The following is a 27,609-nucleotide window of genomic DNA, read 5'->3' as shown; positions in this document are numbered from 1 at the left end:
AGTAATTGGTGGGGTTGGATCTGTCCTGCTTTTCATGTACACGACACATCTGGGCAATTTTCCACATTATCGGGTAGATGCCAGTGTTCTAACTGGACTAGAACAGTTTGTGAAAAATCTATTAGTTGTCTCACCAATAAATTTTAGACATTCAAAGTTACAAATGGAAGAGTAGATATAGTGATGTTGCTTCCACTTGAGAATTCAAAACAAAGCTTATAAATGCAAGATAGATGCCAATAAATCCACTAAAGAATTCATCGAACAATCTTTACCTAAAAATGAAGGGAATGCAAAATTTTCTACCACAAGTGGGGAAGCATCATTGACATGAATAGTATAGATGTATTTAAAGAGAAGAGAATTAAGTACTTAAAATGGGAAAAAGTAATTGAATTAGATGTAGAGGATGAGGTAAACAACAGCAATGAGGAGGATGGAGTGGAGTTTTAATAGTTCTACTGTTGAGATGATTGAAAAGTTAAAAGGCCCATTTTTGTGCAGTGCATTCTGCATAATCCTCAAGTGCAAATATATGTGGAGATACATACATTAGGAGGGAAGTGAACAGTCATCTGTGAATACATTATTATTACATCTTGTATAATCTAAAAACCCAAGACTAATCTTATAAATCTAGTTGATATTATTGAACAAGCCAGATCCCACAACTAAATTTGATTTGATAAGTTTTTTTTTTGGAAATTTGTAAAGGCAATAGTTTATTCAAAAATTAGAACATGGCTGCATGTTTTTGCAAACAAAATTTATTGTACAAAGGAAATCATCAAAATAAGCTAAATATAACCATTTAAAGTTGTTTCAAAAACACATGAACAAATATAATCCCATCGACTCCCCAAAATCATAACTTTATAGTTCATCAAAATGCAGAGAAATCCCTTCCCTATCAAATCTGTAGATTTTGATTTAACTGTTTCTTCAGTTCCAGCCTCTCAAGCTTGGGAGATCTTCCCCATACTCTCAAATGAGAGCTTAGACTTGCTCAGTTTCTAAAATTACCAATGCAGATTTCTAACCAAATACTCCTGATCTGGAAGTTTGATAACTAAGTTATTTCACAGTGGTAACTTATTTCCCTAACTGCTCTGTACAAGTCAATTTTTCTGCCAGAAACTATACTTGTATCGGACTTCAACGAAGTCTCCTTTGAAATACCTAAAAGCTTTCCAATCTGAGTTTTTCTCAGCTAAAAATTAATCTTTGATTATTAAAAGACATTAGCTTGCTTTAAAGGTTTGCATGTTTTCTTTCCCCATTATAAAACCCGATAATAAAGTAAATTCCAATAATATTGAGAGGTACATACTGCTTTAAAACCATGGTTTCGGAAAGACTGATCCAGTTAATTATTAAACCCAATTCACAAAATTAGATGAACAGCCACATGCCATGAGTTTAAATTCCAAATTCTGAAACAAATCTCATCACACTAAATTTGCAATCTCCGTATCCTAAAATCTAAACTGAGTTTCTGTCCCCACGTCTTTTTAAAAGGGTAATAATCTCCATTACCATCAGCCATCTCCAATGTTATGGATGCCGAATAAATGCAATGTATCTGAGCACCTATCAAAAAAAGGACCATGTGTAGTTAGATTTAGAGACATCCAACTACATGATCTCAAGCTATGCGAAATGTATGCAAGAGGCAACATTAAAAGGGACCGAGTGAGTGTTCATACATGGGTACACAAAGAATGTTAAAGATTTCAAGCAATTCAACGGAGAAGTCAAAGTTACAAGTGAAGTATAAGAAATAGAAATGCAAATTTTTGTTTCTGAATTTATCCAGCTATTAAGTAGATGTGCTGATTATTTTTCTTCCCAAGATAATTTAGTGTTTACAGATTAAGCTGACTTTTCCAATGTCAACAACACTTTCTTAATAATAATAAAGTTCTATTGGACTGAATTCACCTTACCTCCTATACCTTTGGTCTGTTACACACTTTACTTCTTCAACAAATCCAGTAGATGTACATTCTACATGCACAGTCTGCAAAAGGTTCGAAAATAAGTTATTGAATAACAGTATCAAATTATGATTAGGAGTATGTGTTAAAACATAAAAGGCTACATAGACAGTTAACTACATCAAGGTTTTTTTAAAAAAAACCACAAACACCAAGTTATAGTCCAAAAGGTTTATTTGGAAGTACTATTTTTCCTAGTATTACAATAATCTGGTGTTGAGATTTTTAAGCTTCGTCCACTCCAGTCCAACATCAGCACGTCCACATCATGTGTATCAACACAAGACAGATTCTATATTACTGTTTATACTTGTGTATTGGTCAATCTCATGTACAAGTCAACCCCTTATTTTTGGCCAAAAATTCTGGTACTTTGCATATACTTTGTGTATAAGTCAACTCTAGTTTTTCAGGGGTCTCTTCTTGACCATATATGCAGCCTTAAAAAGGGCATGATTTGCACATTTTGATTCAAATGCAATATCTGCATCATCATGTTACGCAGAGTATATATTTGCGTAACACAATTTTCAAATTGTGAAACTGAATGTTAATAACTATATATTCTGTATATATTTGTTATATTTACATACATATTTGATGTGTGCACGCAAATATCTATGGTACCATATGGCAGCCCTCAAACTGGTCTTCCCGCTGTTGCCTTAGTTTCTTAGAAGTAGGTGTCATGTACAGTTGTCCTCTGAACTTACTCCAAAACCCCCAACTGTTTCTGACAAAATGGCATCACAAAAGAAATAAGTATATAGTACAGTTTAAAAGTTATTGAAGTTGCAAAGAAGAACAATAGCGTAGCTGCAAGAGAGTTCTGTGTTTCCGAAAAACATGTTGGAGATTGGAGGAAAAAAGCCTCAGTTAAAGGTTGTGCCTAAACAGAAGAATGCCAACCAAGGAAAGCTAAATAAGAGGCCACAACTAGAAGACAAGATTGCTGACTGGGTAATTATGTGTCATCAGAATGAAAGCATAGTCACTCAACAATGTATAAGAATATGTGCCAAAAACGAAGCAAAAAAAAAAAAAAAACACGGATTCAATTATTGCGTGCAAATTCTGTTGTCCTTCCTATCGGAAAGATGTTGTGAAACTTTAAAGGGTTCAGAAAAGATTTACAAGGATTTACAAGGGTTGGAGGATTTGAGCTATAGGGGAGGCTGAACAGGCTAAGGCTGTTTTCTCTGGAGCGTCAGAGGCTGAGGGGCGACCTAATAGAGGTTTACAAAATTATGAGGGGCATGGATAGGATAAATAGACAAAGTCTTTTCCATGGGGTCAGGGAGTCCAGAACTAGAGGGCATAGGTTTAGGGGGAGGGGAAAGATATAAAAGAAATCTAAGGGGCAACTTTTTCACAGAGGGTGGTACGTGTATGGAATGAGCTGCCAGAGGAAGTGGTGGAGGCTGGTACAATTGCAACATTTAAAAGGCAATTGGATAGGTCTATGAAAAGGAAGGGTTTGGAGGGATATGGGCCAGGTGCTGGCAGGACTAGATTGGGTTGGGATATCTGGTGGGCATGGACGTGTTGAACCAAAGGGTCTGTTTCCATGCTGTACATCTCTATGACTATTTCCAAGCCAGTGCTGGATGGTGCAGTAGGTTTATGAAAAGGTATGATTTAGTGCTTTAACAGAAAACCAAGATTGTCCAACGTCTACCAGCAGAACTTAACAAGTTAATAGGGTTCCATTGCTTTTTAGTTAGAAGTAGTTGGAAGGAAAATGGGCATAGGCTCTCATGTATTGGCAATATGGATAAAACCCCAACGAACTTTGATATGCCAGAGAACAGAACTGCAGACAAGATTGGAGCCAAAACAGTTTTAGTTAAGACAACTGCCCATGAAAGGAGTTGATTAACTGTGGAAGTTGATTTACTGTGGTACTTGGTTGTATGGCAGATGGAACAAAGTTAAAGCCTATGGTGATTTTTAAGTGGAAAACTCTGCCCAAAACAGAAAGTCCCAAAAGGCATTGTTGTCCTCATCATGAAAAAGGGTGGATGGTGAAGGTGGCTGCAAGACTTGGATTAGGGAGGTCTGGAATATGTGACCAGGTAAACCTGGAAAGGAATAAAGCCTACTGGTTTGGGTTTGGGATGGTGGAAAGTGTCATCTGTGAACTTCGAGATAACAATCCTGACATTGCAATGATTCCTGGAGGCCTTCCAAGCATGATGCAGCCACTGGATGTTAGCATTAATAAACCTTTTAAAGGACATAGTATGGAAGAAATGGGATACTTGGATGCAAGAGGGAAGAAAATTTCACAAAGGGTGGCAACATGTGTGCTCCATTACTTACAACTGCATGTGAGTGGATTGTTGAGTCCTGAAAGGAGATGAAAACTGAAATTGTCAAAGCCTTCAAAAATGTGGAATTTCTAATGCTTTAAAATGGTAGAGAGGATGACTATTTATGGTCAGATGGAAGTGATGACAAATTAATTGATGATTCCCTTGAGAATGCAGATGATGATCCATATAACGATATCCTTGACCCAGACAACTGGAATGAATTATTCAGTGGTGTAACTGATGAGGACAGTTAATCTGAAGGATTCTAATGGTCTTTTGCTTGAAATTTTTCTTTTAAGCAGTTGTCCCATAATATGTGATATACGGTGAGAAGAGTTTTTTGATGTAAAGTGTTATTGTATATTAACAGTTTCATGCGTTTTCTTGTAAATAAAATACTACCAGTCTGTTTTTACTGCTCCTCTTTTTAATTTTATGAATTATGTGTTGTACAAATACCTCCGGTAGATGGCCTGACCACCTGCTGGTATGCCTATTAACATTTATATGTATGTGTAGACCTACATGCACTTTATGATACTGGTAACTGGAAGATGGTATGACAGAACCGTTCTACCCTAGAAGGCAGAATGGAGACAGTCACTTTGTAGATAAATATTCAATAATGGCCATAATTCCTTTTCCTTTTGTTGTTTATTGTATGGAGAAATCTGGCTCGTTTGTCCATTTTTTGGCTCATGCCCAGCATGAATTTCATTCCCTCAAACAATACCTTGTGAAAAAGGGGACCCCCTAATTTCAGCTGAAAAGAACAATCTTCAAAACTTGACCTATACACGGTATCTAAGATAAATAGATTGGTAAAGAGGGTGTCCTTCTACACCAATTGTGAAAAGCAAGATGTAGGTGTAGCAAGTAAACGATACATTAACCTTCATAACGAGAGGATTCAAGTGCAGAAGCAGCGATGTCTTGCTGCAATTGTACAGGGCCTTGCTGAGACCACACCTGGAACACTATGCATTTTTTTTTCATTGTCTGAAGAACATGTAATATTAGTACAAATAAAGGATCGGATAGCTGACAAGAAACAGAACAGGCATAAACAGTAGGCTGGCAAAAGGTAACAAGAGGAATATCACAGGGATCAGTGCTGAGGCCTCACCCATTTACAATCTATACATATTAATTGGATGATGGGTTTAAATATATTGTTGCTGTGAAGAAGGTGTCAAAAGAGATATAGTTAAACAAGTGGGCAACACTTTGGCACATGGAGTACAATGTAGGGACATGTGAACTCATCCACTTTTGCATGAAAAATCTAAAATGCACGTTTATAAAATGAGGAAATATTGCAAGCCTCTTAAGAGATTTGTGTCCTGGTATTTGAAGCACAAAGTTAATTTGCAGGGACGACATTTCCTTATAAAGACAAGCAATTTTACTGCAAGGGGTACATAAAGAGAGTCAATGTTTTGCTGCAAGTCACAGCACTGATGAGACCAAACTGAGTGCCATGTTCAATTTGGGCTCCTTATTTAGAAAGGGCATAATTGCATTAAATGCTGTTCACTTGAGATTCCAGGGATGAAGGACTTGAGGAAATTGAGCAGGTTGAAGTTTAGAAGAGCTGATCTTACAGAAAAATTCAAGATTTTGAGCGGACTTAACATGAGAGATGCGAAAAGAAAGTTTCTATCTTGGGAGGAGACAGAACGAGGGCTCAAATTGAAAAAAAATAAGGTATTTTCCATTTTAAGTAGACAGAGAATTTTTCTCTGCAGGTCATGAATATGGTGAACTTACATCCTCAGAGAGGAAGACAGGGTAATCTATTTTCAAGGAACAGATAGATTCTTGACTAACTAGGAAGTTAAAAGTGTATCGGGGTTACCATAAGATAATAATATTCGAGAGCAGGAGTCTGTTCAGCCCACTGAGTCCTCTTCACGATTCAGCAAGATCATGCTGATCTAATAATCCTGAACTCCACATTCTTGCCTTTTCCCCTTACTCCAACTGCCTTACTGATTAAAATTCTATCTCTCTGGCTTGAATAAATGACCCATCTTTGACAGCCCTCTACAGTAAATAAGTTCACAGATTCACTACCCACAAGAAATTCCTTATCTTGATCTTCAATGTGCATTGATATGAAAGTAGAGTTGAGATCACTGCCACATTAGCCATGATATCATTAAATAGCAGAACAGGCTCAAGTGGTCAAATGGACTACTCCGGTTCATAATTCACAGAGTGTTAGATGTACAACACAGAAAGAGAGCTTTCGGGTCCAACTTGTCCATGCCGACCAGATATCCTAAACTAATCTAGTCCCATTTGTCAGCACTTGGCCCATTTCCCTCTAAAACCTTCCTTTTCATATAACCATCCGGAAGTCTTTAAAATTATTGTAAATTTAGTAGCCACCACCCCTTTCCCCAGCAGCTCATTCCAGACACACACCACCTTCTGCATGAAAAAGGTTGCCCCTTATATCCCTTTTAAATCTTTCCTCTCTCACCTTAAACCTATTCCCTTTAGTTTTGGACTCCCCACCCTGGGGAAAAGACTTAGGCTATTTACTCATTCCCTGCTCTTGATTTTATAAATTTTCTATGGTCACTCCTCAGCCTCCGATGTGCAACGGAAAACAGCCCCAGTCTATTCAGCCAACCCTGGCAAAATCCTTGTAAATCTTTTATGAACCCTTTCGAGTTTAACAATATCTTTCAGCTGGGAGACCATAATGCATGTACTATTGCAATGGTGACCTAACAGATGTCCTGTACAGCCTCAAGATAAACTCCCAACTCCTATACTCCATGCACTGACCAATAAAAGGGGAAAGAGCCAAAAACTAAAAGGACACAGGTTTAATGAGAGAGGGGAAAGATATAAAAAGGGAGGTCAAGTGCAACTTTTTCCACAGAGGTGGTGCATTATGGAATGAGCTACCAGACGAAGTGGAGGACGCTAGTACAATTACTACATTTAAAAGGCATCTGGATAGGTTTATGATTAGAAAGGGTTTAAGAGGGATGTGCGCCAAATGTTGGCAATTGGGACTAGATTTAACTGGATATCTGATCAGCATGACGAGTTGGACCCAAGTGTCTGTTTCCATGCTATACATATGTATGACTCTATAACTTAATGATTTTGCAACTCACAAAAAACTCTATAATTACTCAAAATTACATGCACACAGTACCTTTTCATAATCATGACATGGAGTGCATTCTCTTATAATGCTGAATTCTTCTTTTTCCCAGCAAGGCCTTGATTGTGAAATACTTGCTGTTTAATCATAAGTTTAAAAAAAATGTAAAATTCATAAATCAAGCCTTACAACGTCATATTACTTTTACTAGCCATTTTTCCCCCTCCAAATGAATTTTGATTTTTTAAAAAATAATCACAGTTAGATTATAAAATTCTAAAAAGTAAACATGGTCTTTTGCACCAGTTCATTGGTACAAAATACTCAGTGAACCAGCACAGCTACAGTTTAAGATATTGAACTATCTGTATCTGTGATTTCCTATGTCAGGTATCTAGTGCCTGGAGAATATTGGAATAAGGCACAAAGCAGAAATCAAGTACTTTTTTCCAGAAGGAGCAGGAAAATATAACAAATGAATTTGGATTATTCATCCACAAACGACTAGCATAGGACTCCAATGAACGGATATGAAAGAACATTTTTTTTCCCCCTCGATAGATGCACGACTCAGGATGAATAAATGGCTTTTGAACAAAATAACTCCAGTCTTGCCTTTTAGGAACAGAAAATCAACAGATTTGTAGCCTACAAGCTACATAACACGTTTAATGCTAATGTATACCATGCAATAATAAAACTTAAAGATAATTCACAATTGCTCCTTTATGCCCAATCATCCCAAATGACCAGTTTGTATCTCAGAATCACACTTTTTCCACAATGTCTCTTATCTTCATGCTTGGATTTAAAAAAAATATGTTTACTGATTCCCATGGAGAAAAGAGAAACAACTTCAGTTATTTAGATGAACGTGTGATTTCTAGGTGAAGTGGCTGTAGGTGACTTGGCTTCTTATTGCATCTCAAAATTAAGGCAGACTGCAAACTGCCTGAGAGATCCAAGGTCCTGCTTCTGTTTGCCCTGTGCAATTAGAACTGTTGTATTTTGAAGAAAACTCATTTACTCACTGGACATTGTCAAAAAAGGATTTAGAGTTTAGAGGCAACACTATTCCACAAAACAACCTTTATACTGAGCGCTATGGTTTTTGTAGTGCTTTAACATTTTCAAATACGTAGTCTGGAACCAAAGTGCTTATTTTTTAAAAAAACTTGCAGATAAGCATGCCCTCAATTTGGGAGAAAATCTCATTATCCCACTGTAATTTCTTGTGATCAAGATTAGAGTAAGACTAAGTGGATTATATTTTTTTAACAAAATATCAGCTAACATAATTCATCAGTCCACATTAATAATATGGTTTGGATTTAACATTAAAATACTAAAGTTCTATTTATTTCAGCTACAATTATTTTGACATGCTGTTGTACATCAAAAAGCACAAATGATCTTGAATTATTTCACCAGTCAAAACCTCAATCATAGAGATCAATACATTCAAAAAAGCAAACCTTAAAAAGTTTAAAGATGTGAGTACCAATGCTAAGGCCAGTATTTATTGCCCATTTCCAACAGCCTACATGATAAAGGGCATTTACTTAAGTCTGTGGTGAAAGTTCTCCCACAATGCATTTAGTAAGAAGTTCCAGGATTTTGATCAAAAATGTACAAGTTTGGCAACTTGGCTGGAACTTCAGGTTACTTTGCTCCCTTATATTTGTTGTTCATCTTTCCAAGTGGTGAACTCCTGACTTTTAAAAGGCATAAGTCAGGGTGTGATGTCAGTCTGTTATAATGTCATTGGAGCTGCACTTATTTGCCTTCAAATGTTATTTAAAAAGGACACAATCCAGGATAAAGCAGCATATGTGAAAATACAATGTGAAATTGCTGGAGAGACCATGGTTGCAATTTAAATCATCTACAGCATACACTGCAACAATTTGTCAAGACTTCTCCAAAAGCTCTATTAAGAGCATCAAGTTCACAAGAACACTGCCATTTGCAGGTTGTCATCCAAAACATATTTGCGGAGCAAATGTTAAAGTATGCCTGTTCAAGAACAGAAATAGGGATAATCCAGGAAATTATAGACCAGTGAGTCTCATATTGACAGTTGGGAATCTACTGGAGATGATTCCTAAGAATGAGATTAATGCACATTTGGAAAAGCATGGCCTAATTAGGGACAGTCAGCATGGCTTTTTGCAGGGTAGCTCGTGTCTTACTATCTTGATTGATATTTTTGAGGAGGTGATAAGGGTGAAGCAGTGGATGTGGTTTTCATGGATTTTAGTAAGGTTTTCAACAACGTTCCTTTTTGTAGGCTCACCCAGAAGTTCAGATGCATGGGATCCACGGTGACTTGGCAGTTTCAAGTCAGAATCGGCATGCTGATGGGAGACAGAGGTAGTGGGTGGAGGGAGAAGGTTGTTTTAGTGGCTGGAGGTCAGTGACTAGGTGTTTCACAGGGATCCAAACTTGGACCTCTGCAGTTTGTTTTACTTATAAATGACTTGGTTGAAAACATAGATGGGTGGGTTAGTAAGTTTGCAGTCGACACAAAGATCTGTGCAGTTGTGGATAGTGTAGAAAGTTGTCAGAGGATATAGTGGGATATAGATCAGTTGTAGATATGGGCAAAGAAATGGAAGATGGACTTTATTCTAGGTGTGTGAGGTGCTGCACTTTTGAGATCAAATGTTAAGGAAATATATACAGTTAAATGGTACAACACTGAACAGCATGGATGTACAAATGGAACTTGGGGTCCTAGTCCATAGCTCCCTAAAAATGGCCTACAAGTAAATATGGTGGTAAAGAAGGCATATGGCACATTTGCCTTTATTGGTATTGGCATCGAGTACAAGAGTCAGGAAGTGATGTTGCAGCTTTATAAAGACTTTGGTTAGGCCACAGAGAGTAATGTGTTCAATTCTGGTCACCATACTACTGGATGTAGAGGCTTTGGAGAGGGTGCAGAAGAGGTTTACCAGGATGCTGACTCGATAAGAGGGTATGCATTATACAGGAGAGGCTGGACAAATTGGGTTTCTCTGGAGCAGCAGAGGTTAAGGGCAGACCTGACAGAAGTTTATAAAATTATGAGATGCACAGATAGGGTTGACAGTCAGTATCTTTTTCCCCCCCACAAATGTGAGATACTAGGAGGTTGTGTATTTAAGGTAGAGGGCGAAGTTCAAAGGAGATGGGAGGGGCAAGTTTTATTTTCTTATACAAAGAATAGTAGGTGCCTAGAACTTGCTGCTGAGGTTTGTGGTGGAAGCCGATATGACAGGGTTTTTAGATAAGTACATGAATAAGCAAGGAATGGAGGGATATGGACCAGGAGCAGGCAAAAGGATTAGTTTAACTTGGCATCATGCTCTGCACAACATAGTGAGACAAAGGGCCCATTCCTCTGCTGTACTGTTTTATGTTCTACAGGTTAAACATATTTCTACCTAAAGACAAAAGATGGAACTAACGCCAAAGAATCCTAGATGTCAGAGACTCACAGGTGATCACCAGCAGAAACAAAAAGGAGTTTATGCTGCTACTAGGGGGTTTAAATACAGTCCCTGGAGCAGCATAAGAATGCAGAGGGGTGAAACTTAAATTTGAAATTAGGAAAGCAAAGGTGAAAAAGCATTAGTGGGTAGAAAAAAAAAATGGAAATCCAAAAAGAGGTTTTTCCAAACAGATATAGAGCAAGAGAATGAGGGAAACACTAGAGTCCTTTAGGTACCATAGAGTTAGAGTTAATCAGTGAAGTCATGGGCACGGATCTCAATTTAGACTTTGAGGAGGTCTTCACAATGAAAAAAAAACGACACAAATAAAGACATCAAGGCAGAGACGATGAGATATCAGAAGAAATGCACACAGGAAGTACTATTGTATTTAGCAGCCTTAAAAGTGGATAAAGCAGCAGATCCCAATGAGGGTTATCCTAGGCTGTTGAGGGAGGAGATATCAGGGCCACAACATTTAAGCAATATTTAGATAGCTAGCTAAATTTGATCCAAGACTATGGGCCAAAGCTGGAAAAACAGGATTAGTGGATCAGAATTTTGTTGCCTAGTGCAAATATCACAGGCCAAATGGACCTGTGCTGTAAAATGTCCATATCTATTAGTGCTTTATTCATTTATAATGTCCCTTTGAAGCACCTTCATACATTTTCTTCATTGGAGGCAAATTACGTCAAAATATTTATTGATGAAGAAATATATAAAAATTGCTGCATCATTGCCAAATTAAAATTCTCAACTTGATTATCGAGCTACCCTGCAGGAATACCTTCTCAACACAAGCTTCAGCATTTTTCAACTGTTGGCTCACCACCACCAAGAGCAATTAGGAATTGATATTCAATGTTGTCCTTGCCCACATTCTCGTGAAAGAAAACATAATAAAACATAGATGTAAGTTTGCTTGCTGAGTTGGAAGGTTTGTTGTCAGACATTTCCTCACCATATGAGGTAACATCCTCAGTGAGCCTCCAGATAAAGCACTAGTGGTGTAGCCCACTTTCTATTTATGTGTTTGCATTTCCTTGGGTTGTATGATGTCATTTCCTGTGATATCATTTCCTGTCCCTTTTCTCAGGTGGTGCTAAACGGGATCCAAGTCAAGTTTGTTGATAGAGTTCCGGTAGGAATGCCATGCTTCTAGGAATTCTCGTGCGTGTCTTTTTGGCTTGTCCTCTGATGGATGTGTCGTCCCAGTTGAAGTGGTGTCCTTCCTCATCTGTAAGTAAGGATAGTAGTCTTTTTGTGGTTAGTTGATTTGGTGTTCCTTGGTGGCTAGTTTTCTGCCTGTTTGTCCAATGTAGTGTTGGATACAGTTCTTGAGTGGTATTTTGTAGACAACATTAATTGTTCTTGTTGTCTGTAAAGGGTCTATCAAGTTCATTAGCTGCTGTTTTAGTGTGTTGGTGGGTTTGTGGGCTACCATGATGCCAAGGGGTTTGAGTAGTCTGGCAGTCATTTCTGAGATGTCTTTGATGCAAGGAGAGCAACTAGGGTTTCTGGACATGTTTGTCTGCTTGTTTGGGTTAGTTGCTGAGATATCGGTGTTCATTGTATTCAAAAAGAACGAGTACCCAATGTATAAGTGATTTTCCTCTGTGCTGCAGTGTGTGATGGCTTGGTGAAATGTTTTAATGCAGCTTAGTTTGTGGGTGTTGGGATGATTGATTCTGTTGTTTAATATTTGGCCTGTATGTGTTGTTTTCCTGTCGATGCTGGTTTGAAGTTTCCCATTGGCTGTTCACTGAGACATCTAGGAATGGCAGTTTATTTGGTTTGCCTCCTCTTTCGTGACGGTTATGCCAGTAAGGGTATTATTGTCTGTCTTGAAGGTCTCCTCTAATTTCTTTCATTTAGTGATGACAAAGGTGTCATCCATGTAGTGAACCCAAAATTTGGGTTGGATGGTTGGCAGAGCTCTTTGCTCAAGTCTTTTCACCTATGCCTATGCTAAGAACCCTGATATCAGAGACCCCACGGGTGTGCCATTGGTTTGTCTGTACGTTTTGTTGTTGAAGGTGAAGTGGGTGGTAAGGCATAGGTCCACTAGCTTGACGATATTGACCTTGGTGATCAATGTTGGTGGTGTTTGGTCTATGTTGTCTTTGGGTCTTCTAATAGAAGAGTCAGTGTTTCCTTGGCTAGGTTGATGTTGATGGATATGAACAGGACGGTTACGTCAAAGGAGACAATTATTTCATCCTCATCTTGGTGTCTTTGATAGTCTTCAGGAATTCTTGGATGGAGTGGTGTGAGTCTTCAACTAAGTATTTTAGTCTTTGGTATAGATTATTGGTCAAATCAGTAAGTTGGTGTTCCAGGTAGCAAGACTATGGGTCTGAGCCGGGCTCCTGGTTTGTGAATTTTGGGTAATTTGTAGAAGCGTGGTGTGTTGGATCCATCTGGTTTAATTTTTTGGAAGTTGGTCTTATTTATTTCTCCAGATTGCTGAAGTTTCTTTTTGAGTAGGGCTGTGACTCGCTTTTCTAGTTGTGGGGTCAGGTCTATCGTCACTTGTTGATAAGTGTTGGTATCTACAAGTAACACGTTCATTTTCTCAATGTAGTCTCTTTGATTTAAAATAACTGTCAAGCATCCTTTGTCTGGAGATATAAAAACGTTGTTATCCTCTTTTTTTTTCAAATCTTTCTAGTGTTTTCCTTTATGTATTGAGTGAGTTTCCTTCCTTCCTTCCTTTTTCCTGCTTAATGTTGGTGTGACTGTCTGATGGTTTGCTGGGTTTCTTCTGAGAGTTGGTTGTCTTTCAGTATTGTTTCTAATGCTGCTAAGAAATCTTTCTTGTCCGCACCCTGCAAGTTGTACTTTAATCCTCTTACTAAGACGGCTTTTTCAATGTCTGTTAAGGGTCGGTTAGATAAATTTTTATCCATGCTTCTGTGCTGTCAGTGTTGTTATTTTGTGTAAGTTTGTCTACTTTCTTCTACAGGTCTAGTTTTTTTCATTTTCTGTGTTTGTCGCTGTCTAATGTCTAGAACAAACAGCTCTGCCAACCATCCAACCCAAACTTTGGGTCCGCTACATAGATGACACCTTTGTCATTACTAAACAAAGCCAATTAGAGGAAAACTTCCAAGACAACCAGTAATACCCTTACTGGCATAAAACTCACTAAAGAGGAGGAAAACAACAAACTGCCATTCCTAGATATTGCAGTAGAGTAAACAGTCAATGGGAAACTTCAAACCAGCATTGGACAGGAAAAACAAAACACATATGGACCAAATATTAAACTACAGAAGCAGCCATCCAAACACCCACAAAGCTGCATCAGAACATTATTTCAACGAGCTAACACACAGAAAAATAACCTATACACTGTTTTAAAGAATGGGTTTCCAATGAACACAGTCCGCCAATTTCTCAGCAACAAACCCATACAAAATAGCAAAACATGTCCAGAAACCCTAGCCATTCTCCCCTATGTGAAAGTCATCCCGGAAATGACTGCCAGACAACTCAGACCCCTTGGCATCATGGTAGCCCACAAACCCACCAACACACTAAAACAGCAGCAAATGAACTTGAAAGACCCTATACAGACAGCAAGCAAAACGAATGTCATCTAGAAAATACCTTGCAAAAACTGTAACAAACACTACATTGGACAAACAGGCAGAAAACTAGCCAGCTGGATACATGAACAACTAGCCACAAAAAGATATGACCCACTCTCACTAATATCCTTACATACAGATGAGGAAGGACACCATTTCGACTGGAACAACACATCCATCAGAGAACAAGCCAAACAGAGACATGCACAAAGATTCCTAGAAGCATGGCATTCCAACCAGAAGTCTACCCACAAACACATTGACTTGGATCCCATTTATCACCCCCTGAGAAAAAGAACAGGAAATTACACCACCACAGGAAACGACACCACCATCCAAACACAAATAGAAAGCGGGCTATACCACCAGTGCTTCATCCAGAAACTCACTGCAGATGTTACCTCATATGGTGATGAAATGTCTGAAAACAAACCTTCTAGCTCAGCCAGCAAACCTACGACCAGAACTTCAACCTGAGTTACAAATCTTCTCAAAACTCACTAATAACAACATGTCTGTCTATAGGGATGCATATTTGACACAAATTTTTTGTCATCAACACATTATATCCTTGCATTACATTGGTTTCAATGGCAGTTAGGACTTGTCCTTTTTTTCCTTGCTCTTTCCAAAAATTACAGTAAATTTTGCTACTTGTTAATTTAATCATTTCAGTACTTACTTGCATTCCTTTCTGACTGCAATGGCACAGCATCACATGCTCTAGAAGAATCCAGACAACAAGTTCACTGAATTATAATTATACAAACAAACAAGCTATTATGCTGCATTCCTCAATTTTAGATTAAAAAAACAAAACTAACTAAGATGAACTTTGTAAATGCATTATACAAAAGGTGTAAATATTGTATACATTATTAAACCAATTAGGATTAGTTGGACCCAAGAGTCTGTTTCTGTGCTGTACATCTCTATGACCAATTTAATTTTGGTGCAGTCAAGATATTCTGATAAGAGTGACATAAGTAATTCATCATGCACAACAGTTGTGAGCAATTTAAACTGGTAATGGACCAAAATTGATGCAATTTAGAACTAGTGACAAATATTGAAAAGAGGATAACAGCCAATTATAAAAAAATTGATTATGCATCTTGCTTGCTGAAAGATTTCAAAGGTTTGTATGGCAACAGTTGGAAAGTTTAAAACTTGAGCCAGCAATCTCACTATGGTCTTTGAAGTTTCTATTCAGTATTTTAACTGAATCTTTCAACTGAATTTTATTATCAGTAATCTGTGTTGGTAAATTAGGACCAAATGCATTTTCAAAATTAGGCTACATACTTTGCAGTTAGTAGAACAAAATAAATTCTTGTGCTCAGACAAAATTATTGTTTACTTTTTAAAAGGGCCTTTGAAATTAGGTATATATAAATAGTCACAAAATCAATTCCAAAGTTCATGTTCTGCTCAGTACTAGAAGGATTACAATCATTGGAGGCTATTTGGTGCACTGTGTCCACACAGCTTTCCAAATGAACTAAATACTCCTGCTTTCTCCATTAGCCTTGCACATTAGATGATTATTCAAATAGAAACAATGTCTTCTTGATTGCCTCAACTGAACCTGCATCCACCACACTTCAAGGCAGTGCATTCCAGAACCAAAGCTTTTCCCCCCACATGGAATTGCAAATGTAGCAAATAAGTTTAAAATCTGCAACCTTTCATTCTCTATTCTTTCACAAGCAGGAACAACTTTCCATCCAGACCTCTTATGACTTTGTAAACTTCTCAATCTCCTCTCCAAGAAAAACAGTTTACCAAACCCTTATTATCCCTTCTAATCCCAAATCTACCCTAGCAGATTTGCCACACTATAAAAGTCTGATTCTACCCTTCCCGAACCTGCCCCGACTTACCCCAGACCCTCACCAATTTACCTGGCACCCATATGCACCCTACTCCCTCAGCAGCCTGTCACACCTACATATACTCAGTACCCTCAGAGCATAATGGACCATTAAAACACATGACTTTTGCTGAAAAAGGGGGATGGTTTCAGCACTGATCCATTCTGTTGCTGCCTTTGCACAGCCTGTGTAAGCTGCTTCAGCTGAGAAGGATTCTGGGCCAGAAATACATGTGACAAACTGCACCAAAAGGTAAGTAGGCTAACACTTATCGAAAGATTTGAACTATAGTCATCTTGTTTATAGCTGACACTTATGTCATCTTTCCATGCTAACCAATACAAATTACTAAGCAAAGTTTTGACTATTTCCCTTTTCTAGCCCAAGAGAAAGGATGCTGCCTTAGTTGAAATGAACTACATGATTAAAAGGTGGGAATGAAATCTGTGGTGTTCTGTTCAGCAGTGTCTAGAGGTACTCTGGATAATACCTTTATTTAATAATAGACACAGGAAATGGCTTTGTGATTTATAGAAGTGAGGGTGAGGGTGAAAAACCAGCACAACAACCACAACCACTTCTATGGCATCTTGAACACAGTAAAACATTCCAAGGAATGTTACACAGTCAGCAGAATCAAGAGGCTGCATCAATTCGGAGGATGATGCATCACTTTCCATTGCCAGGCTCACTAAAGATTGGACTATAATTAGCGAAAGTCCAATTCAAATTTATCTGAAGGTGTCCTACAAGGAAACAGAGCAATAAAGGGCTGTGTGTCTAGTGAAAGCATATGAAATAGGAGTACACTATTCCATGCTTCAAGCCTACTTCATCACTTATCGGTTGATCTTCTAGTTAAGACTTTTTCTGCAGCAGCCCATATCCCTCAATAGATTTCCTCACATTAAAAATGTCAATCTCAGTCAAACAGCTATGCTCCACAATGCTGTATGAGAATTCAGAGAATTCCAAAGATTCACCACCCTCTTCTACTGAAGAAACTCCTCACAATCCTAAATGGGCAGTCACTTATTCCGAGACTGCTTCCCAGTTCTAGATCCCCTGCAGCAAGTGGAAATATCTTCACTACCATTCTCTTAAGAATTTCGTATGTTTCAATGAAGCTACCTCTCATTTTCCAAAACGCCAACCTATGTAATCTTTCCTCATAAGATAATTCCTCTGTCCCATGAATTAACTTGGTCAACCTTTCTAACACTCCTATGACAAATAAATCTGTAGGCAAGAATAGTTGTGCACAATAAGTGTGGTCTCAAAGCTCTATATAATTACAGTGAGACTAGTTACTTCCACCCTCAAAATCCTCTTGTAATAAAGATCAACATACCATTTTTCTCGACTTGCTTGCTGTACCTGCACATTAATCTTCAGTACCTCCGGATCAAGGACATCCAAGTCCCTTTGAAGTTCAGCACTTCCCAATCTTTCACCATTTGGACACTATATTTTACTATCTCTCATGTTGCTACCTGGTACTCCATCTCTCAATGTTACCCACTCACATAACCTCTCCATATTCCTTTGAAGCATCTTTGCATCTATTTCATAACATGCATGTTCATCCAGCTCCTGTCATCAGTAAACTTGGAAATATTAAAGTACACCTTTTGTTAGGCAGCATCTATGGGACCAAAAGTATGCCAGGTGATCAAATATTCTGGTTAGTCAAGAGGTATGCATAACCACAGCAAACCCTGACCAAGTGAAACTTTGAGACATCAACATATCCCCAAAAAAAATCTATGTAAATACATTGATTTTAGATGCATTAATGTAAAAACATACAGTAAGTAATGTAATGAAGGGGAGGGTATAGGCATCCCATACTTTATTTACAGCATAAACACTCGGACATCACAGTAGATCGTCGGATTTTAGGTATACAATTTTTTGCCTGTTTATCAAGTGTTCCAAGTAAAACAAAGTTTGATGGACATTTAATTCTGACAACCAAATCATTGTCATAGAGTAACTAGCTCAGACCAAACACTGGTCCTCGTTTTCCTTTTGTAAATAATGGTTTTCTCTTTGCTTCCTTTGTTGAAGGATGTGGTTACATTTGCAACCTTACAAATCTGCTGGAATCATTCCCCAGGCTATAGAATTTTATAAGCTGACCACCAACACATCCTTTACCAAAGTCACCTATGGGATGTGGATAATCAGGTCCAGGTAACAATCTATTTTATGTCCCTTCAATTTCTGTAATACTACCTTTTTTAAAAAAAATTAATACATTTCAGTTCCTTATTGACATTAGTCCAGAGATGTTTCATTTATTTTCGGGAGGTTTTTCATATTGAGTATTTAGTATCACCCAAAATCAACCATAAAAATTGCTCTTAATAGGTTTTAATTTAAAATGTACTGTATGCTTAGCATTTTACATCAATTGAAAAGGCTAATCACGCTCAAAATTTGGGTCTGCATATAAGCTTATTTTACCTGAAAGATATGAACATATTCCATACTGTACACAAATAAACTAGAAGATACACCAACTCTGCCAACTGCAACATTTTCTTTTATCCCCCTTTTCAAACTGGGCGATTTATTTGCTGCAAATCAAAAAAAAACATCAGGAATGTTAAAAAGTGCATTTAACAGCTAAAAACAAAATGAATCATTTTATGATTTTTAATTATCAAAACATTCCATAAATAATGCCTGGTAGAATAAACGCTGTTCAGAATAAGAGCATAGAAACAGACCTTTCAGCCCACCATGTCTATGCTGACCAACAAGCATCAAACTACCCCAACCCCATTTACCTGGCACTTGATCCACTATCATCATATATTGGCATTTTAAGGGTGTTCCTCAATCAAATCCCTGGTCAACATCCTCTATTCAAGGGAAAATCAAACCCAGGGTAAAAACAAACCGAGGGAAAATCAAAGTCTCATAATTGAGACTTTTCATCGTAGGCAAAAATCCTGGTAAGTCTCCCCTGTAACCTCTCCAGTACAATCATGTCTTTACCATAATGTGGTGACCACAACTGCACACAGTATTCCAGCTGTGACCAAACTAATGTTTCATAATGCTGTAACCCCACGATATCCACCAAACCCAATACTCCACTGTCAATCATTGGGAAAATTCTAAACATGATAATAAAAGGATGCTTTGACAATAATTAGGCACTCATCACGGATTTAAAAGGTAAATGAACAACAGTGCTTGGTACCTTACTCCTATATTCTGCACCCCAGCTAATGAAGGCAAGCATCCCATATGCTTTCTTCATCACCGTCTACCTGTGCTGACACCTTCAGAGATCCATGGACTTGTACACCAAGGTCCCCTTGTTCCTCAGAACCTAATTTCGTTGTGTATATTCTTCCCTACTGGACCTCCCAAAATGCATCATCTCTCACTTATCAGGATTAAAATTCCATCTGCCACTGCTCTACCTAATTTACCAGCTAATCAAGATCAAAAGCTTGAGACCATCCTCCTCACCACCAAAAACACTGCTGATTTTCATGTCGTCTGCAAGTTTACAAATTTTACCTTCTAAATTCACATCCAATGCATAAACAGCAAGGGTCCCAGCACCAGTCCCTGCGATACATTACTGGTCACAGGCTTCCAATCATAAAAACCCTCCAGCATCACCCTTTACCTCCTATTTCCAAGCCAATTTTGGATACAGTTTACCAACTGGGATTCCATGGGCCTTTTAGACTACCCTTCCATTTGGGACCTTGTCAAAGACCTTAGTGAAGTCCATTTAAAGCACTCCAACTGCATTACCACCAATATATTGCGTTACTTTTATAACAAACTCAAATTTAGTCAGACAGGATCTCCCTCTAACAAATCCGCACTGTTCACCCTGATCAATCCCTGCCTTTCCAAGTGTTGATTATCCTTATCCCTCTTTTTCTAATGATTACCACTGACATCAGACTAACTGGCCTGTAATTACCTGGCCTATCACCACTGTACCACTTTTGAAAAAAGGAACCTCATTAGCTATTCACTAGTCACCTGGCACTTCATGGGCAAATGAAATATTAAATATCTTTACTAGGTGCCTGGCAATCTACTCACCTGCTTCTATAGTAGAAGAATTTTAATCAGGCTCTGGGCATTTATGTACCTTCATATCTGCTACATCATCAAATACAGCCTTACTGATATGTTCTAGACCCTCACTACCCCAGCTACAATGTCTTTCGCCTCTGTGAATACAGATGAGAAATATTCATTTAAGACCTCACTCTCACCTGTTCCACAGGCAGGTTGCCCAAACAAACTGGAACACAGTTAACCTGTGTATCCCATTAGTCTTTCAAATGGAAAAATGTCAAAACCCTAAAGCTACTCCAACGCCCCAAAAAAAAAAGAGGCTACTCTTAGTAATCCATCCTAGTTATTTTAAAATCGTAGTACATTTTATTTCTAAAATTAATATGCAACATTCTCATCACTTTACTTTTAAAAAAGGAGTCTTCCTGAATGCCAGTGGAATGAAGAATAGGAATCCTGCACTCATCAATTTAGCTATATTGAAACAATTTCTACACTGAGGCACAGCGTGTGTGTGTTAATACAGGCTACCTAGGAACAATAGGAAAAGAACGTGAGGACTGCAGATGCTGGAGATCAGAGCTGGAAATGTGTTGCTGGAAAAACGCAGCTGGTCAGGCAGCATCCAAGGAGCAGGGGAATCGACGTTTCGGGCATAAGCCCTGCTGCTGCTGCAGCACCAACACCAACACCAATGGTCAGTTAATACAAGTAAGTTAGCCAGTTGCATATTAGATTTAAATTTTAAAACGAGATTACTATTTGGAAGTTATTCCCAGATTTAGAACAGCAAAGTTCCAAATAGGCAAAAAAAACCAACCATTCAGATTGTTCTGCTACAACACAAGTTCACTGTAATGCAATTAATGAATTGGGGACACTGTTTCCAAAGCACAAACATTTAAAATGGTTGTTGGCGATATAATCTCATTATAACCAACACTAAGCACTGTTTCTAAAACGTGATTTTTCTACAATGAGGAGTTGCATAAGATCGCAACCATTGAGTTCTTCTATAACAATCTATATTTATACAGCATATTTCATGATTTAAGAACTTCCCAAACTCAAACTGAACTCAATAAGTGACAGAATTTTAAATCATGCAAGCAAATGTACGGTCACAGTAAACAGTTTGGAACCACAAACAGAAAAAAGATGAATGATCAGTTAATCTCTGATAGCATTCTTCCTTCTCTTCTTTAAAGATTGAAAATGACAGATATAGCATCCACTTTGAAGGAAAGTATAATGGCTCGTGAAAGGTAGGATCCCAAGTAATCTGGTAGTTCAAGAGGTGAATGAATATAATCTCATAGCCATTGTGAAATATGGTTATACAAGTAGAACAAGACTGAGAACTTAACATGTGAGGGACATTTAACCTTCCCAAGAGTTGGGAGGGAAGGAAAAGGTAGTTGGGTAGCATTGTTTAGAAATGAAATGAGGACATTTGTGAGAAATGATTTCAGCTCAAATGATGTAGAACCATTTGGGTGAAGACAAACAACAGGAAGGGAAAGACATTGGTAGGAGTGACGTATAGACCCCAAACAATTTCAAGCTATAGGAAAGGGAGTGTATCAACAAATAACAGGAGCATGCAAAAAGAATAGAGCAATAATTGTGGGTGACTTTAATCTTCATGTTGATTGGGTCAATTGTGCTGGAAAAGTTAACTACACAAACAAATTCAGGGTGCACGATGCATAGTTTCTTACAGCAATATTGCTTGGAAACAAATCAAGAAGCAAGGTGTCTATTGATCTAGTAATGGGTGATGAGGAGGTTTAAAAAGAGACCTCCAAGTAAAAGATCCCCTAGGAATTAGTGATCATAGAATTTAATATTCAGTTTATCATGTTAAGTGAGAGAAACTGGAGTCAAAAAACTGTATTTCATTTTATTTAAATTAAACTATGAAATGAGGATAGAATTAGTAAAAATGAACTGGGTAGATAAATTAGCAGAAAAGACAATAAGAAAACAGCAACATACATTTAAGAATGTACTTCATGACTCTCAGCTGGAAAGATTCGAAGATAAACCAACCATAGCTAACTCAGGAAGTTAAGAACAGTACAGAAGTTGAAAGAAAAAGCATATCAGGGCAAAAGTCAGTGATAGCATGAAAGACTGGAACAAATTCAGAATCCAGGAAAGGAGTACTGAAAATATGAACACTGAGAAAATAAACAAGTGAGGATGACAATAAAAGCTTCTTTAATTATATAAGAGAGAGAAGTCCAAGTGAACATAAGGCCCTCAGAAAGTTAATCTGGAAAGAGTGTAATGGGGAACAAGGAACTGGCACAGAAGTTACAGATATTTTGCATCAATCTTTAATGAAAGAAACTTTGAACATTCCATTCATACTAAATAATTATGTTGGTAGAATTATGTTCCATCATCACTAGAGAAATAGCATTAGACAAACTAATGGGCTAAAAGTAGATAACTGGCTTGCATTTGAGAATCCTAAAAGAAGCTACAGAGACAGCAGATGTATTAATTGTAATTTTTCAGAAATCCTTGGATTCTGGAGAAGTTCTGAAGTACAGGGAATTGGAAAAATGTCAATGTGACAACCCAATTTAAAAGCAGATAACTATGAGCCGATTTGGTTCATAACTATTGTTGGAAAAATGGTGGAATCAATTATTAATCATAAAATCCTTACAGCACAGAAATAGGCTATTTGTCCCATCGAGTCCACACGGACTCTCCAAAGAGCATCTCACCTAGATTCACCCTATCCCTGCATTTGCCATGGTTAATCCATCTCGCTTGCATAGCCCTGGACCCTATGGGCAAAGTAGCATGGCCAATTCACCTAACCTGCACATCTTTGGACTGTGGGAAGGAAACCGGAGCACCTGGCAGAATTCCACAGAGACCCTGGGAGAAAGTTGCAAGCTCCACACAGACAGTTGCCCAGGGCTGGAATCAATCCCAGGGTCCCTGGCACAGAGATAGCAATGCTAACTACTGAGTGACCATGCTACTCATATCCCTGTAAGGGGGTAATAGCAGCACATTTGGAAGCTCATAATCAAATCAAGGAAAATCAGCATGGCTTCATGAAGGGGAAATTGTAGCTAACTTAGAAGATTGAAAGGTAATCTCATTAAATATATATGATTCTTCAGAGTTTGATATGGTAAATCATCACAGATGAATCCCTACAGTGTGGAAACAGGTCATTTGGCCAAACAAGTGCACAGTGACCTTCGAAGAGTAACCCAGCCAGAACCATTCCCCTACCTTATATTACCCCTGACTAATGCACCTCACCTACACATCTTTGGACTGTGGGAGGAAACCAGAGCATCCAGAGGAAACCCACACAGACATGGGGAGAATGTGCAAACTCCACACAGACAATAGCCTGAGGCTGGAATTGAACAGAGTCCCTGGTGCGGTGAGGCAACAGTGCTAACCACTGAGCCACCTGGTTCCCCCTCATGGGAATGGAGGGCACAATCTCAGAATAAAGGGGTACTAATTCAAGACCGACATGAGGAAGAATTTCATCTGAGGGTTAAATGTCTTTGGATCTTCTTGCCAGAGAGCTGAAGACAGAGTCCTTATGTACATTTAAGACCAAGATATAATAATTTGCTCATTAGTCAAGAATCTAAGTGTTACATGGAAAGGCAGGAAAGTGGACATTAGGATGTCAGATCACCTATGATCCTGTTAAATGGTAAGGCAGGCACATGGGGCCAACAGCCTACTCCTGTTCCTCTTTCTTATGGTCTTACAGTCATAAACTCTCCAGCCAACCTAAACTTGCAACCTATTTGAAGTGCTCAAACATTGCACATTTCAAGAAGCCAAACCTTTTTTTTTGGCCTACTTTGTCAAAAGATTAACAGCAGAGGACTACATTCACAAAACAAATAATTTGCTCCAAACTGACCTGTAGAACAGATGTCATTTACTAACTGCAGCCAAATACATCCATTAGCCACAATTACAACAAAGAAATAACTTGCAAGTTGGAGTTACCAAAGAAAATAAGCCACCTTATCACAATATCATTGCCTTGAAATCTAACTCCCAGCTCATCAATGGAGATGGAATATTAGAAGCAAAAATACACAAACATAAAACAGATTATTTTCAATCTCTAGCCTGTGGTAATCTCCTTGAAAGTGCTGAAAACTTTAATGCTCTTTATTAACACTTATGTTAACTACCGACCATCAATACCTGCCAAATCAGATCAACATAACCCGATTCGATTACTGAGGATGACGTCGTACACCCGTTTGAAAACTTAAAGAGCCTCACATCTGAGCAAGAGAAACAAATAAAAGACAGGATTCAGTTCAGTGGAAACAGTCTTTGCTCTGGGATCAGGACCGGTCCACACGAGTTAAGACATTTTCCTGGATGTCCATGTGACCCCCAACACAAACAACCCGGTTTCCCAACTCCAATATTTTCATTGGAGACTCAAGAGAAATCAGATGCGCAACACTGTTTCACGTCGCTGTAATGGTTCTTCCGGAATTAACCTGGACAGCAATGCAGAGCGGGAAGGAAGGCCATCAACAGGTCCAGGCTTTCCCAACTCCCCGGGAGATGCCGTGGGCCTAGCCCCGGGACCCAGGTTCAGGTACATTAACCCTCTCCCACAACAACCTGTATACTCACAGCAACCGCTCCGCCCTCTGACCTCAAACACAGTGTCACCCTCAATTACGTCACAACGGGCCGGTCGGGGGCAGCCAATCTGGAAAGGCCCTCGGGTCCGTATTTACATAGGGAGCGATGATTGATCGAGTGCCGCACGTCCATGCGGTAGCTCAGATGTCATCATGCTTCCGTGGAGGCAGCAGCTGGTTTTATGCGTCACAGATGGGGCGGGGCTGTGGAAATGTAACTATCTGTCGGTGCTGGAAATCTGATATATGCAGAAGCAGCAGGAAGGCACTTCTTTATTGTCGACAACTCTTAATTAAACTTCAGCGACATTATTTTTCTCTCCTAATATGATATCGTTTGACTTGTCACTTTCAAATTTGTTTTCAATAAACTGCTTTTTTGCATTCCTAGGGATGAGAAATGTATTACCAGGTTGCTTTGCAGTTTCACGGGTCAAGCGCCGCTGTCAGTGTGATAAAGCCCAAGTGTTGTTTTACTTGTTGGTCATGTTACATGTTACGAAGAGTGGCCTCTGGTTGAGACAATACTAATGATTTAAATTGCTATGCTATCACAGACATCTACAGTCTGAGGTCTGTGCTTATTGGTCTTACTATTGTGCATTACACACTGACTCCATTTTTACTAAGAATGATTGAAGGTGAAATCGGTACTTTTATACTTGAATGTTGCACGTCATATTATATCACTGTCGTCATTCCTATCTGAAATCTATATAACATCCCGCACCTTTTCTTGTTAAAGAATTGGAACCCTTTTCCGTTAACAAGTACAATAACGCATATAGATACAATATTTCTACATATTTGGACAATGCTCTAATGGACGTGTGACACAACCAGACCCAGTCCTTGGACAAATTTCACGCCTTGGCCATGTGTGCCGTATGTGTCTTCACAAATGGATATATGTCATTTGTCATAGATGTGTCAGTAGTCACTATCTTGTGTAACTGATGGTTGATTCCATGCTGTTCAGACTTTGCCTATTTATTCATAGAATTTAACCATTTGTCATTACAGCATTACATGGCGAAGGCTATACAAAACAATTGTAGTCTCTTTCCACTGAGCTATATGTTTGTTCGTAAGTCTTGAATTCTCACATTCTGCCCTGGTCCAAGTGAAAAACTGCCTGGATGCTTTTTGATTATGCTTTATACCATTCCCTTCTCTCTTTCATCACACACATATGGTTGGAAGCTGAGAGTGTGGGTAAGAAAAACTGAGTCGCTCTGCCTTCCAAATATGAGAGCTGCCATTGAGAGTAACTCATTGGAGAAGTAGCAAGCAGATTTAGCACAGCCACTAGAAATCTTAGCAAGCCACTTTTGACTATCATGGATTTTACAGCACAAACAGTGCATTTTGCCAGGCTGTTCATTTGAGAGCGAAAAGGAGGAGAGATAATATTTTTAAAGTCACATTTCCTACACATCTTGGAAGGATACGTTAGTGCACTGTGGACTTTAGTCAAGCACAATTGGTTGATTAGGAGAAAGTGAGGACTGCTAATGCTGAAGATCAGAGTCAAACATTGTGGTACTGGAAAAGCACAGCAGGTCAGGCAGCATCCTGATGAAGGGTTTATGCCTGTAACTTTGATTCTCCTGCTCTTTGGTTGCTGCCAGACCTGCTGTGTTTTTCCAGTGTCATATTTTTCGACCACAATTTGTTGAGCCACATTAAATATAATAAATATAGCATTTAATGTGTCAAAACTATTGCACTAATGGGATCTTTGATTTGTTGCATAAAGGGGAAGTTGGTGAAGTAGTCAGTGACCAAAATGTAATTATTTCTTTGCATATGGGAATAACAATAGTGATCTTGCACCTTGACATGAAAGGAATCTCGAGAGGAAGGAGCGATACTGTGATTGTTGATGTTGATGCAGTTGACATGTTTCCCACGATTTGAATAGCTGGTTGATGTTCTTATTATATATATCATGCCAATATATAGATTCATGCACCAATCTCTTGTACTTTTTTCCTGAGCCCATGTGACCTAAATGTATGTGGTCCAGCATATATTGACATAGAACTTGCAGAATCAGCTTTTGTTTGCCTTTGAGATTACATTACTTGGGGGTCCTATTTTATCATTATATCAACAGAATGAACGTGCTAGTTGTGGGCCTGTTAAAGATTCACTCATACCACCTGGTGATGATAGTGATTATCTGATGCAGTTTGCTGAATAAGGTCTACTTGGCTCTGACCAAAAATGAATGTGGCCAAGGTTGCAATCTGAAATCTTTGCTTTGCAAAGCCATGCAATTTGGTGCTAAAACTGATGGATTTGTTATCTCACGGATCATAATAATACATAGATTTGTGCATGCTGAACATAAAATAAGAAAAGGTCCTGCTGTATCAACTATGTAGAACTTTTCAGATGTTGAACCCAGGGAACTGTTTTGACCTTTATAATCAATTATCCCAATGCAAGGGATGTCAGACCCATTGAAAGCAATTAGCTTATTG

The 27,609-nt window shown here is 38.5% G+C and overlaps 1 protein-coding gene across 4 annotated transcripts in view; it reads right to left on the bottom strand.

Moving 5' to 3' along the window:
- LOC140486123 (protein JTB-like) overlaps positions 1–25,239 on the bottom strand; it is a 32,904-nt gene extending 7,665 nt beyond the window's left edge. Inside the window, exons 1-6 of one of the 4 annotated variants that reach the window (XM_072584775.1) lie at positions 24,971–25,098; positions 24,663–24,745; positions 18,855–18,967; positions 15,194–15,234; positions 7,491–7,576; positions 1,947–2,020 (exon numbers count right to left, since the gene is read on the bottom strand). In XM_072584775.1, coding sequence (XP_072440876.1) covers positions 1,947–2,020; positions 7,491–7,576; positions 15,194–15,234; positions 18,855–18,928 — 275 coding nt within the window. In that variant the 5' untranslated portion in view covers positions 18,929–18,967; positions 24,663–24,745; positions 24,971–25,098. The other 3 variants (XM_072584803.1, XM_072584783.1, XM_072584793.1) reach the window with 3 other exon arrangements.
- Positions 25,240–27,609: the final 2,370 nt, after the last annotated feature.

The sequence above is a fragment of the Chiloscyllium punctatum genome, chromosome 2, assembly GCF_047496795.1.
Source record: "Chiloscyllium punctatum isolate Juve2018m chromosome 2, sChiPun1.3, whole genome shotgun sequence".
NCBI classification, from domain to species: Eukaryota; Metazoa; Chordata; class Chondrichthyes; order Orectolobiformes; family Hemiscylliidae; genus Chiloscyllium; species Chiloscyllium punctatum.
Note: the sequence above shows the minus strand (reverse complement) of the source record. Positions and strands in the feature narration are given on the sequence as shown.